The 13,853-nt window shown below is 31.4% G+C and overlaps 1 protein-coding gene across 1 annotated transcript; it reads left to right on the top strand.

Annotated features, from left to right (window-relative positions):
• Window positions 1-7,474: 7,474 nt before the first annotated feature.
• LOC109818428 (cysteine-rich receptor-like protein kinase 10) lies at window positions 7,475-13,189 on the top strand. Its single transcript, XM_083072910.1, has 7 exons — window positions 7,475-9,124; window positions 9,669-9,803; window positions 9,915-10,036; window positions 10,106-10,316; window positions 10,454-10,691; window positions 10,777-10,912; window positions 11,036-13,189. The coding sequence occupies exons 1-7, from the start codon at window positions 7,612-7,614 to the stop codon at window positions 11,363-11,365; spliced, it is 2,685 nt and encodes an 894-aa protein (XP_082929036.1). The 5' UTR covers window positions 7,475-7,611; the 3' UTR covers window positions 11,366-13,189.
• The last annotated feature ends 664 nt before the right edge of the window (window positions 13,190-13,853 follow it).

Here is a 13,853-nt window from a genome sequence, read left to right as displayed (position 1 = left end):
ATCATTATTTTCTCTTGCTTTTTATACATTTTATTCTAAAATCATTTTCCCTTCTATTGATTATTTAATTCATATTTTAATTATATAGTTTGTATTGATATTGATTTTCTATGAAATTAATTAGTTTTATATATAATTATTTATTTGTTTTAAATAGACTTTTATCTATATTAAACAACTGTAGGTATAAATCTTGTAAACTTTTTACCTACATGAAGTAGTAGTAGACATAAGTCTTTAAAGGCTTTTACCTACATTGACAATTTGTTGGTAGAAGAATTTTGAGTTGTATTGGGTTTTGCCTGCACCAAACAAAAGTAGGTATAAATTTTTGAGTTATACCTACATTAAACATTGGTAGGTAAATTTTTTTTCTTAGTTTTACCTACACTAATTCAAGTCTATAAGTAAAAGTGTCTGTAGGCATAGGTTATTTTTTTTTTGTAGTGGAGTCAACAAGCTACATCTGAAACGTGGGCAAATTCCCAAATATGGCTACATCATAAAAGGCTTGGGCATCCTTCATTCAACCTTCTTAAATCCTTATTTCCTTATTTGTTTACTAAGGAGTCTATTGATTCTTTTAATTGTGATATTTGTCAATTGTCAAAACACCATCATGCATCCTATCCTATTAGTAATAAAAAGAGTACTTCTCCATTTGATTTAATTTACTCTGATGTTTGGGGACCTGTCGTAGAATCTATTTCCGGAACTAGATGGTTTGTTACCTTTATTGACGATTGTACCCGTGTCACATGGACATACCTTATGAAAAATAAATCAGAAGTTTTCCAAATCTTTGTTAATTTTTTCCGTCTGGTCCAAAATCAATTTGGAAAAAATATCAAAAGAATCAGGTCTGATAATGGTACTGAATATGTGAATCATGAATTTCTTAATTTTTTGTCTCGTAATGGTATTGTTCATGAACTAACATGTGTAAACACCCCTCAACAAAACGGGGTTGCAGAAAGAAAGAATCTTCATCTTCTAGAAGTAACTAGAGGTCTTCTTTTTCAAATGTCTGTTCCAAAAAATTATTGAGGAGAAGTTGTGTTAACTGCCACATATCCCATCAACAGGTTACCCACCCGTATCTTAAATGGCATTAGTCCTATAGAGTCTCTATTGTCTTTTGTTCCCTCTTGCCCTCTAATACCGAGTCTACCTAGTCGAGTCTTTGGATGTACTATTTTTGTTCACTCTCATCATCCTAATCATAGTAAATTAGATCCCAAAGCTCTTAAATGTGTCTTTATTGGTTATCCTTCTAATAAAAAAGGGTATAAATGTTATCATCCTCAGAGTCGTCACGTCTTTATCACCATGGATGTCACCTTTTAGGAAACACAATCCTTTTACGCCAGTCCACCACTTCAGGGAGAGAAAGCACTTGAAGTGGAGGAGCTCTCCTTCTTGTCATTACCATATTTGTCTTTGCAGGATGCCCAAGATCTAAGCAATCAAGCTACCATGGTCCACAATGAGGAAGAAGCGGAAGAAGAGGAAGACAAATTTTTTGGCAAAAAATATGAAAGAAGAAAACAACCCATTTCGACTCTCGAGCAAGAAAAATTGTCTAATCCGGAGGTGAGGATCCCTGAAGATAATAGTGAGGAGGTAAGTATTATTGAAGACTTACCCATTGCATTGAGAAAGGAAAGAATATCATGTGGTAAATATCATATTTCTCAGTATGTTTGCACTAACAATCTCTCTGATAAGCACAGAAGCTTTATTGCTTCCATTGATGCCACAGAAATTCCTACCTCAGCCCAGGAGGCCATGAAACTTGAACATTGGACTCAAGCCATGAAAAAAGAGATGAATGCATTAGAAAGAAATTCAACTTGGGAGATTGTTGATAAGCCATGAGACAAGAAGGCAGTAGGGTGTAGATGGATATTCACAGTGAAACATAAGGCAGATGGGACAATAGAAAGATATAAAGCTAGATTGGTGGCAAAAGGCTATACCCAAACTTATGGGATTGACTATGAGGAGATGTTTGCCCTAGTGGCAAAGATGAATACAGTTCGAGTTGTTCTCGCTTTGGCTGCTCATTTTGGTTGGGACTTACACCAGTTGGATGCGAAAAATGCCTTTCTTCATGGAAATCTAGAAGAGGAAGTGTACATGGAGATTCCCCCAGGTTTTGAAGTGAAAAATGAAAGAAACAAGGTATGCCTCCTAAAGAAAGCATTGTATGGTCTTAAGCAATCCCCTAGAGCATGGTTTGGAAGATTTACAAAAGTAATGGTTTCCTTGGGATACAGACAAAGCCAAGGAGATCATACTCTATTCATAAAACACTCTTCTACAGGTAAACTCACTCTATTGCTTGTCTATGTGGATGATATGATTATTGCAGGAGATGATGAAACAGAAAAATTGGCATTAAAAGAAAAATTGGCAGCCCAATTTGAAATGAAAGACCTAGAAAAACTCAAGTATTTTCTTGAAATAGAGGTTGCTTATTCCAAAAATGGAATTTTCATCTCCCAAAGGAAATATGTACTTGATCTCCTCAAAGAAACAGGGAAGCTGGGATGTAGAACCTCAACAATTCCTATAGAACAAAATCACAGAATTGGAAGTGAAGAAAGTGCTCCTGTAGAGAAGGCCCAATATCAGAGATTGGTAGGGAAATTGATTTATCTATCACACACAAGACCAGACATTGCTTATGCAGTTAGTGTAGTGAGCCAATTTATGCATGATCCAACAGATAGACACATGCAAGCAGTTGACAAAATTCTCTAGTACTTGAAGTCAAGTCCAGGAAAGGGGTTATTGTTCAAAAGGGAAGATACATTGACTATGAAAATATATACTGATGCTGACTATGCAGGTTCTATTACTGACAAAAAATCTACTTCTGGGTATTGTATGTTTCTTGGAGATAGTCTCGTAACGTGGAGGAGCAAAAAGCAAGATAGAGTATCTCGTTCTAGTGCAGAAGCTGAATTCCGAGCCCTTGCTCAAGGAATGTGTGAAGGACTCTGGATGAAAATCATTTTGGATGACCTTAAAGTCAAGGTGGACAACCCCATGCAACTATACTGTGACAATAAGTCTGCCATGAGCATTGGCCATAATCTAGTACAACATGATAGGACCAAATACATTGAGATTGACAGACATTTCATCAAAAATAATCTAGACAGAGGCTTTGTGATTACAACTCATGTTCCTACAGAACTTCAGATAGCAGATATTTTTACAAAAGGGCTCCCTCAGGGTAGATTTCAAGATCTTGTAGGCAAGTTGGGAATGATTGATATTCATTTACCAACTTGAGGGGGAGTGTTGTAATTAGAGGAAAAATCTTCCTAATTAGAGAAAATATCTATAGAATCTTCTAGGATATTTTTCCTTATTTCCTTATTTTATAAGATTAGATTGTTACAAATAGGTATAAGGAAAATGTAATATGTATGAATAATAATAATAATAAAATTATTCTCTTTTTCAAGTCTTTCATGTGATAGTTTTATATAGTTGTGCTTGATTGGTACTTAAGGTACATAATTTACTCTTACTATATATATATATGGAGCATATTAGGTGAAAGAGTATTTTATTGTGAGAGATGAGATGGTTAAAATATAATCCTTAGATTAATTTAATGAATCATATTAAATTAGATTAAATGGTCCCCATAAGCTGTCGTGGTTGACCAATGCCAATGCCACCGCCGGATAACCCAATCGAACCCCCCTAAATCGCCACGAAAGGGTCCTCATCTTCCAAAGGAAGCTTCTCATACGTAGCGTTGCTAAACGAAGCTATAATATTATAACCACTGGCCTCCAAGCAATCCTCCAAGCAATCAGCGTTCCCACCACACTTCTTCCAACCACCTAGCCTTGTCCTCTGGCCAGGTATACCATCAAATCGGAGGCATCAGAGGTGACAGGAAGGAGCCGATGAGGGACAAAATCTCAAACCTCCCACGAAGAGTGACAATAACGTTGAAAGAAGTCGATTTGCAAAACGTGACGTTGATGGTCTATTTATTTATTTTTAATATGATTCTCAATTATTATGATTATGCAATTTTAGTCTATTCATTCACTTAATAACATCTAATAACTTTTGTTTAAATCTCTTTATCAATGTTTTAAGTTTTAAGCAAGTTATTAGCTCAATTAAGATATTAAATTAGTGATTCAGTAGTGAATCCAAAAAATCACTAATTGAATCACATAAAATATAATTAATATGTATATCAAAAATTGATACATGAATTCTTATACTCCATTGGTTCAATAAAAATCATACTATTTTAATTTCTTCAAAAGTACAATGTCTTTGATTTTTTAATTGTTTTTTTATTTTATTCCTCAATGAGTAAATCATAATATATAAAAACTTAAATACACAGTTTTAAAATGTTACAAATGAGTTTCACAATTGCGGGATGGTTGTGCTAGTGTCATAATATAGTGGCGGGAGTTGAAAGACTTATGGTTAAAATCTAATGAAAATTTACTAAAAATTAAATTTTCATATATTTTTTTCAAAAATGAATATAAAAGTGTTTTAAAATTTAGCTTAAAACAATTTTAACTCCATTTTTATCAAATACATTTTATTTTAAAATTTGTATATAAAAACTAAAAAGCCTAAAAACTCAACCACTCCAAATGGAGAAGAAGTCAATTGACCATTTTGGGTCCCATTTAAAAGAAATATATATGCGACCCTCAACCTCATCCAGGGATAACATCCCAAAACGTGTCCAATCAGGAGGCGACGGAGAATAGTTTGAATTAATATGTGGAATTAAATATCATAGTTTGAATCCAATGTCATATAGTTTTAAATAATTTATTCAACCAGAAAAAGAAAGATCAATTTGTTAAATTATCATAATTTTTTTATCTCTTAAATTTTAAATTAAATTATCATAGTACTGATCCATTATATTACAATATCCGAAGACGAAATAGTTAGCTCGGGAGTTTTGATTTGGTTCTTATAATTGGAAGTTCAATTTATTTGATTTATAAAATTTCAAACTAAAAATTAACTCTTAATACGTAAAGATCAAGACTTAAAAGTGTGTACATATAAAAAGAGGTTTTTTTTTTTTTTTTTTTTTTTACATATATAATAGGAGGGACTAATTCCTAACAGTTTTAAAACTATAAAATCTTCAAACTAAAAATGCAGAGATTAAAACCAAATAAACAAAAGTTTTTTTTACACCAAAATAAAAAAAGGTAGAAATTAAATATTTAAGCCATTAATTAGTTACATATATTTGAAAGTTCTTCCTCTTTCTCTCGACTTGCTTCTGGTGTGCGTGAGTATGTTTTATTAATTATACATGAACCACGGGTATTGATCTGGTTCGGTTTTAATATAGAAGTGGTTTCCTGAATTTATAATGGAAGTTGCTACGGTACCCTTAAAGATTGAGGGGTTTCAGTATATTCTACAATATAAATTTATAAAAGATTTTTAAAAATATTAATTTAATTATAAAATAAATAATTCAAATTATATTTATAAAATAAAAAGTAAGACAAAATTATAGAGATTAAAATTATAAGATTTCAATAATGTTATAAAACATTAAAAAAGAAAAGAATTAATAAATAATGAAATAAAAAAATTATTATAATATAAAAATAAAAAAATTTAAGATAAAAAAACATAAATATACTTAAAAAACTATTAAAATAAAACTATTTAAATATATATTAATATTATTACAAAGAAAATTAAAACATATAAAATAAAAATAAATGAATAAATAATTTTAAAAAATGAAAGAATAAAATATCATAAATATTATATAAATAAATCCTAAAGCCTAAACATTAAATAAATAAATAAATAATAAATAATAAAAATAAAAGTTTATTAAAATTACAATATATAAATTCAAAAATTTAAAGTGAAGACAAAAATATACTTAAAAAATTATTAAAATTAAACTTTTTAAATATATAATATTATTATTACAAATCAAATTAAAACATATAAAATAAAAATAAAATGATTAAATAATTTACAAAATAAAAGAATAAAATATTATAAATATTATTTAAATAAAATATTAAAACATAAATATAAAATAAAATTATAATTATAACTATACCGGTACCCTCTAAAATAATATGGATATTGGAGAATTTCTCATTTATAATACTTTAATTCAGTTTTTAATACAAAACTATTTCATTGAATCTATAAACAGTTTGATTTAGTTTGAGATTGACTTTTTGCTTGGCAACACCGAAATATAATCAAAATACAGACGAGGGAGAAAAAATTAGAAAAGAAATTAAAATGAACAGTTTTTGAAATTAAACGATAATAAGAGGGAGAAAAGAACTCCACACCTTTTTATTTTCTCTCTCAAATTGGAAATGAATAGTGTTTATTTATATTATTATTTTTCTTCTTTTTCTTTTACATTTCACTTAAACAAAACATTTTTGCTTTTCTTCTATTTAAAACTATTTCCATTCATTCTATATATATCACTCTTTTTTACTTCTACCCACCATATTTGTTTTACTTATTTTGGACCATCACAAAAAGACAAAATCATCTATAGAGACACGAGACATCCATTAAAAATAATTTCTCTTTCCTATTTCGATTTTGTAATTAATTAAATAATTAAAAAAAATTGTCACTTAGTGGATGCCATATATATCCTTTAAATATTTATCAAGCATGGAGTGTCCAAATTAAAATAGAACCTCAAAAGTAAACGGTTCAGTCAGTTCTATGATCTTCAAAATCATTTTTCGGTTGGTTAATTTTTTTTCTTTCAATTTTAGTCAAAAAATTTTTTGGACAAAACGATAGAGACATAATTGTTTTACTCACATACATATATATCTTTGGACTAAGGATTAATTCTTAAAACTAGCTTACGAGATCTATTTAAAGAATTAACCTTTCATAATAAATATTGTTTTAAATATAATCATACTTTAAAAAATAAGATTATATATTTATTAATTATATCGTTATGGATAAAATTTCTTTTAATTTGAATCTCTTCCTTAAAATTAAAAATAAAAATGAATATAATTATTTAAAGATTGAATTAAAATATAATAATTTTAATATTAAAATATAAAATGATGATACAAATGATATGATATGACTGTACCAAAATGTTGTTGAATAATAATTGGTACCGAAGAATATGCATGAGCTCTCGAATTCATTGACTCTTGCTTTAAAATATTGTGGAGAAATGTCTACAAATTTCATTTTCAGGAGTTATGCACTTACCCAAAGAATAATGAGAGATATAAGTATTTGTGACTCACATGCTTCCTTGACTTGATGCCATCTCTCACTGCCGTCTTACACTAAAATAATCCTTCGCAGATGGGAAAGAAGCCGCGTGTTTGTTTTTGATTAGAGAAAAGTCAAATAAATTTTTTTAAAAAGAAAACTAGTTTGACAAAAAGGGACATGAAAGTGTAATGCAGTTTCGTGCGTGCGTAAGTACATATGGTGGAATACACAAGAGAATCTGGAGAAACTATATGAAGAACTGCAGCAAAAATCCATCTATATATCCTCTACGGTAGCGTTGTGTCGTGTAACATCAACAGAAGTAACAGAACCATGCTTTCCAATTTCTTCAACCCCATCTTCCTTTGTATCCTTATTAGCCTTTTCAATTTCCCAACCACCAAAGCACGGGACGCCACCGATGCTATTGGCTATGTGTGTAGTATAAACAACGAATCCAGTGCCAACAGCGCCTATGAAGAGAACCGCCGGATCCTGCTGTCTTCCTTATCTTCGAAGGCCACCCACAAGACATTCTACAACGACACAGTGGTGGGAACAAACTCATCTGACACTGTATATGGCATGTTCATGTGCAGGGGCGATATCGACCTAGCCTCTGACCTCTGCATACAGTGCGTGGGGAACGCAACCAACAAACTATTCTCAGATTCAGTTTGTTCCTCCTCCAAAGTGGCTGTCACTTGGTACGATAACTGCATGGTTCGGTATTCCAACGTTAGTTTCTTCTCCACAATGGACACCGATCCCGGAATTTCCCTATCCAACGGGGCTAACATCTCCTCCGACGCAGAAATCTTCAATAATTTGTTGGCCAACACCATGAGGAACACTGCAAATGAAGCAGCGAATACTAGCAATAGGTACTCCACAAAGGAAGCAATTTTATCTCAATATCAGACTCTCTATTGTCTTGCTCAGTGCACACAAGATCTGTCAACCCAAAACTGCAGTGACTGTCTTGAATATGCCATATCGTCTATTCCAGGCTGCTGTGATGGAAAGATGGGAGGGAGAGTTCTGTTTCCCAGTTGTAACATTAGGTATGAACTGTACCCTTTCTACAACAACATCACGGATGAGGAACCACAAGGACTGGTTCCTGAAACAAAGTATTCACACACAGATTCTGAATATTCCGAAGATCCTGGCTATATTTTCCACAACTGCTCAACCAACAAAAAGTTGAACGACAATGGTTTCCAATCAGACATCGAGACCCTCTTCTCTGACATGGCTTCCAACGCCAGCGGTGGCGGTGGCAATAAATACAAGATACAATCGGGAACAGTGCAAGGACTGTTCACGTGTCGTGGCGACCTTTCTCCTAGGCTGTGTGAGCAATGCGTCCGAAACGCAACGGAGAAAATAGCCTCTGACTCCGAGTGTGATTTATCTACGGAAGGTGTGATTTGGTACAACCACTGCTGGCTTCGCTACTCCACTCGCTCCTTAACATTGGAAACAAGTCCGAGGTTTGTGGATTTGAATCTCAGCGACTCCCATCCCTTGCAAACGTCTGTTGCCAGTAAACTGTCGAATAAAATAGCTGCGATAGCGAACGACACGGGGGACATTGGTAACAAATACCAAACTCAAACATTAGTGTTGAATGATAAACAAACGGTGTATATTGTTGCTCAATGCACGTTGGATCTCTCTAGCACCGATTGCGGTGGCTGCCTAAATGATGTCATTGGTTCAGCCATTGTATGGGCTCGTTTGGGAAGCGTAGGTGGACGAGTTCTGTATCCTAGCTGTATTCTACGCTTTGAAATGTTCAAGTTTTACGATTTGACTGCCTCTCCACCACCGCCACCGCCAGGTTTTTATATTTTCACCATATTCTTTTTTCCACACCAAACCTTCTTTACATAATTTTCAACATATCTTTCATATATCTTAAATCTACGTTTGAGGACTAAAATATACTGGATATCAAATAACTTAATTTATATTATGATGGATGGTTCTAACTTGACATATAATATATCGATCCCTCAGTCGATGGAGTAATTGGAAAGCATTGGTGGTCCGTTTCATGCTATGTAGCATAGTAGCAGCAGCTTTGAATCCATCTTCTCATTTCGTTAATTATCCAAAACTATAGCCGTCAAATATTTCGTAATGGGCCGGGCTACAACATTAATGTTTGACCTTCGTTCACCATAAGTGTTAACATATTTTATTGCCGGCTTTTGGATGTTAGTGCTACATTTTGGCGTATCTGCGTTATGTAGACTTTGTGCCACAAAATTATTCATTTATTTAAAAAATATTTAGGTTTTATTTTGGCTACATATTTCGTTTAATTAGCTTCTTTTTTTCTTCAATTCAATATGATCTAATTATATATTCATTTGATGTAGGAAATGGTTCATCACGAACTGTCATCTTGATTGTTACCTTCAGCATTATTGTATCAGGGATACTTTTCATCTTTGGTTGTTATTTGATACGAAAGAAAGTTGGAAAGAATAATAAAACTATTCTCCAAGAAAATTGTAAGTATATTAAAAATAAAAAAAGAGAGGCAATTTTAATACTAAATTTCCAATTAAAATACATAAAGAAGTTTACAAAGTTGGTTTAATGGTTGAAGTATTTTTGTTTAGTTGGACATGAAAGTTCCGCGATAGAGTCATTGCAATTTAATTTGGCAATAATTGAAGCAACAACCAACAACTTTTCAAATGAGAACAAGATTGGCAAAGGTGGATTTGGAGAAGTTTATAAGGTAGAAAAATGTTAATTTTTATTTTTTATATTTTGTTATTTTAACACAAATAATTATCTCAATTTTTAGGGTACTCTTATTGATGGAAGACATATAGCTGTAAAAAGGCTTTCAAGAAACTCTAAGCAAGGTGTAGAGGAGTTCAAAAATGAAGTTCTATTGATAGCCAAGCTTCAACATAGAAATCTAGTGGCTTTCATAGGATTTTGTCTTGATGAGCAAGAGAAAATACTTGTCTATGAATATGTGCCAAACAAGAGCCTCGACTACTTCTTATTTGGTTTGAAGCTTTCAATCTCTCTTTAGTTTTTCCAAGAAAATATTTATGAATTTTAATGTATTATATTTAACCCTAGTAAGTGATTGATTACAAAAATGCACCACTTAATTTTCTTACATAATGAATATTTCTTGTAGATACTAATCTAGAAAAAGTTTTGAGCTGGTCTGAACGTCACAAAATCATAGGAGGAATTGCTCGAGGAATTTTATATTTACATGAACATTCTCGACTTAAAGTTATACATCGTGATCTTAAACCTAGTAATGTACTATTAGATGAAAATATGAATCCAAAAATTTCAGATTTTGGTCTTGCTAGAATTGTTGAAATAGATCAACAAGAAGGAAGTACAAATAGAATTATTGGAACATAGTAAGTTTCGTATACTCATTTTTATATTTCTCATCCTATGCATGACATGTTTATGCTTATTTGATAGTTTCCTTTAATTTTGTAGTGGCTATATGTCTCCAGAATATGCTATGTTTGGACACTTTTCTGAAAAATCAGATGTTTACAGTTTCGGAGTTATGGTTCTCGAGATTATTAGTGGGAAAAAGAATCACCGTGTTGTCGATGGTCTTCTAAAGTTTGTGAGTACAATATTCTTATAGTGTTTTCACTTTATTATTACTCATACTTAATGTACCATATAAAAAACACCCAATAAAAGTACGAAATAGTGATGATTTAGTCATGCTTACAAATTGTTACAGGTTTGGAGCCATTGGAGGGATGAAACATCATTGAACGCATTAGACCCAAAGTTAAAAGAAAATTATTCTGAAATTGAAGTCGTTAAATGCATTCAAATTGGTCTATTATGTGTTCAAGAAAATCCAGATATTAGACCTTCAATGGTATCAATTGTTTCATATCTCAGTGGTAATTCAATTGAGTTGCCATCTCCATACGAGCCAACATTTTCCATGTACCATAGAGTGGATCCAATTGTTTCAAATGACTCGAGTTCAAGGCAGTCTGCCAACAATTCTATACCATCCTCTATCAATGAAATGTCTATAAGTAAATTTTATCCTCGATAATTAATTTTTGTATCATTATCTAGTCATATTTTAATGAATTATTAAATTTGATTTGACATGTAGAGGTTTTATTACCAAGAATGTATTAGGAGATTTCAATTATGTGCCTTCAGGTACTATACATTTGCAAGTTGTGCTATGACATGTCCATCACTAACTAAATTTTCAATAATATATTTGTTAGGTGCCGTAAAAAAATAATATATTTGTGAAGATGCAAATTAAAAATATGTTACCTCTATTTTATGATATAAGTGCCATCATTTATAAGATTTTTTAAAAAAATAAATATTATGTTAATTTTTTAATATAATATTAATTATATTTTTTTATTTATACCCTTCATAATATTCTTTAAAAAATGATTATAATATTATATTATTTTTAATAAAAAAATAATTATAAAACTAATTTTATAAAATTATTTTTTTAATCTATTTATTAACTTTTAGATCGGTGTAAAATCTTCTTTTCCTCAATTCAACATGATCCAATTATCCCATAGACAATATCCATTAAAAATAATTTATCTTTCCTATTTCCATCCTGTAATTAATTAAATAATTTAATAAAAAAAATTTGTCACTTAGTGGATGTCATATCCTTTAAGTATTTATCTAGCATGGAGTGTCCAAAAATAGAACCTAAAAAGTAAACGGTTCAGTCAGTTCTATGATCTTCAAAATCATTTTTCAGTTTGGTTAATTATTTTTTTGTCAATGTTAGTCAAAATTTTTTTTTGGAAAGTGTTGATGTTACAACATAAAGCAAAAACTGATAGTGGAACACTAACCGTCTATTTGATTAGGGTTTGGATAAACAAATTATTTAAAATTTTATTTAATAAATTTTTATATAATAAAAATTTATATCATAAATATTTAAAATTTAATAAATTGTTATATTTAGATATACATATTAATAAATATTTATTCAATTATAAAGTGTATGTTGAATCAAACTAGATAAGCACCCCCTAATTTTGACATTTTCTAACTTTCTTCGAGACATATTCAACACAATATAACTATCTATAAAAAATAATTATAGGTATAATTAATAGTGGATAGACAACAAAAACGATAGAGACATGATTGTTTTACTCACATATTCATAGACTCTATTTAAACTAATATATATATAGGGAGAGGTTTGGACTAAGGATTAATTCTTAAAACTAGCTTACAGTAACTATCTAAAGAATTAATCTCTCACAATAAATATTCTTTTAAATAAAAGCATACTTTAAAAAATAAGATTATATATCTATTAATTATATCGGATCTTGTTTATACATATGCTTCATTGACTTTTGCTAATGCTTGCACCTATTCTTCATTGAGATGTTCAATATGTTATTAACTGAATATATATATAGGGAACATATTAACTGAGAGGAAATTTATTACGAGAGATGAGAGGTTAAAATATAACCTTTAGATTAATTTTTTCTTACTTGATACGCTGAAATTTGAGGGTTCGTAAAATTAATCTAAGGGTTATATTTTAGCCCTATCATCTTTCATAATAAATTTCATCTCACTTGATACGTTCCCTATATATATATATAAGTTAATCACCTATACACTGTGAGTGTAAAAATTTTACATTAGCAACTAATTGTTATTTTTGTGTAGTTTGATTAAGTTTTGTAGTGTGTTTTTTCTTAGTCCCACATTGCTTAGTATTGTGAGATGGTGTTCCTCACTATGTTAGTCCCACATTGCTTAGTATTGTGAGATGGTGTGCCTCACTTTTGTTATATAAGGAAGCTTATGTAAGGTTTACAAATGCACCAAAACAAATACTTCTTAGTATTGTTTATTTCTCTCTTCTCTCCTTTATTGCCATTGTTCCTAACAATTGGTATCAAGAGCCCATTTCTTAGTATGCTCTGTGGTTGCAGCAGCGTCTGATCTTCCACATCAGAAAAGATTTGGTTAGAGTAAAATTTTTCTTAGTATGCTCTGTGGTTGCAGTTGTGTCTGATCTTCCACATCAGAAAAGATTTTTTTTTCTCTTGTTCTTGGGATCTCAGTTCAGAGAACTAGTGGGGGAGCTTTTCTTCAAAAGCAGTAGGAGTGATGGCAATGGACGAAGGCAAGATGAAGATTGAAAGGTTCGATGGTGCAAACTTCGGCTTTTGGAAGATGCAAATAGAGGACTATTTGTATCAGAAAGGCTTGCACGAACCTCTCACGGGCAAAAAACCAGAAGCTATGAAGGAAGATGAGTGGAGCTTTCTAGACAGAAAAGCTCTCGGAGCCATCCGTTTGACGTTATCCCGTAATGTTGCATTCAACATTGCAAAAGAAAAGACTACAGCTAGTCTTATGGCGGCCCTTTCCAGCATGTACGAAAAGCCGTCAGCCGCAAACAAAGTTCACTTGATAAGGCGGTTGTTCAACCTACGGATGACAGAAGGTGCATCAACAGCGCAACATATAAACGAACTCAACACAATTACAATTCAGTTGAGTTCAGTTGG

Source organism: Cajanus cajan, chromosome 4 (genome assembly GCF_000230855.2).
Source record: "Cajanus cajan strain Asha chromosome 4, NIPB_CcT2T_4, whole genome shotgun sequence".
Taxonomy (NCBI): domain Eukaryota; kingdom Viridiplantae; phylum Streptophyta; class Magnoliopsida; order Fabales; family Fabaceae; genus Cajanus; species Cajanus cajan.
This window is presented reverse-complemented; position numbering and strand designations above follow the sequence as displayed.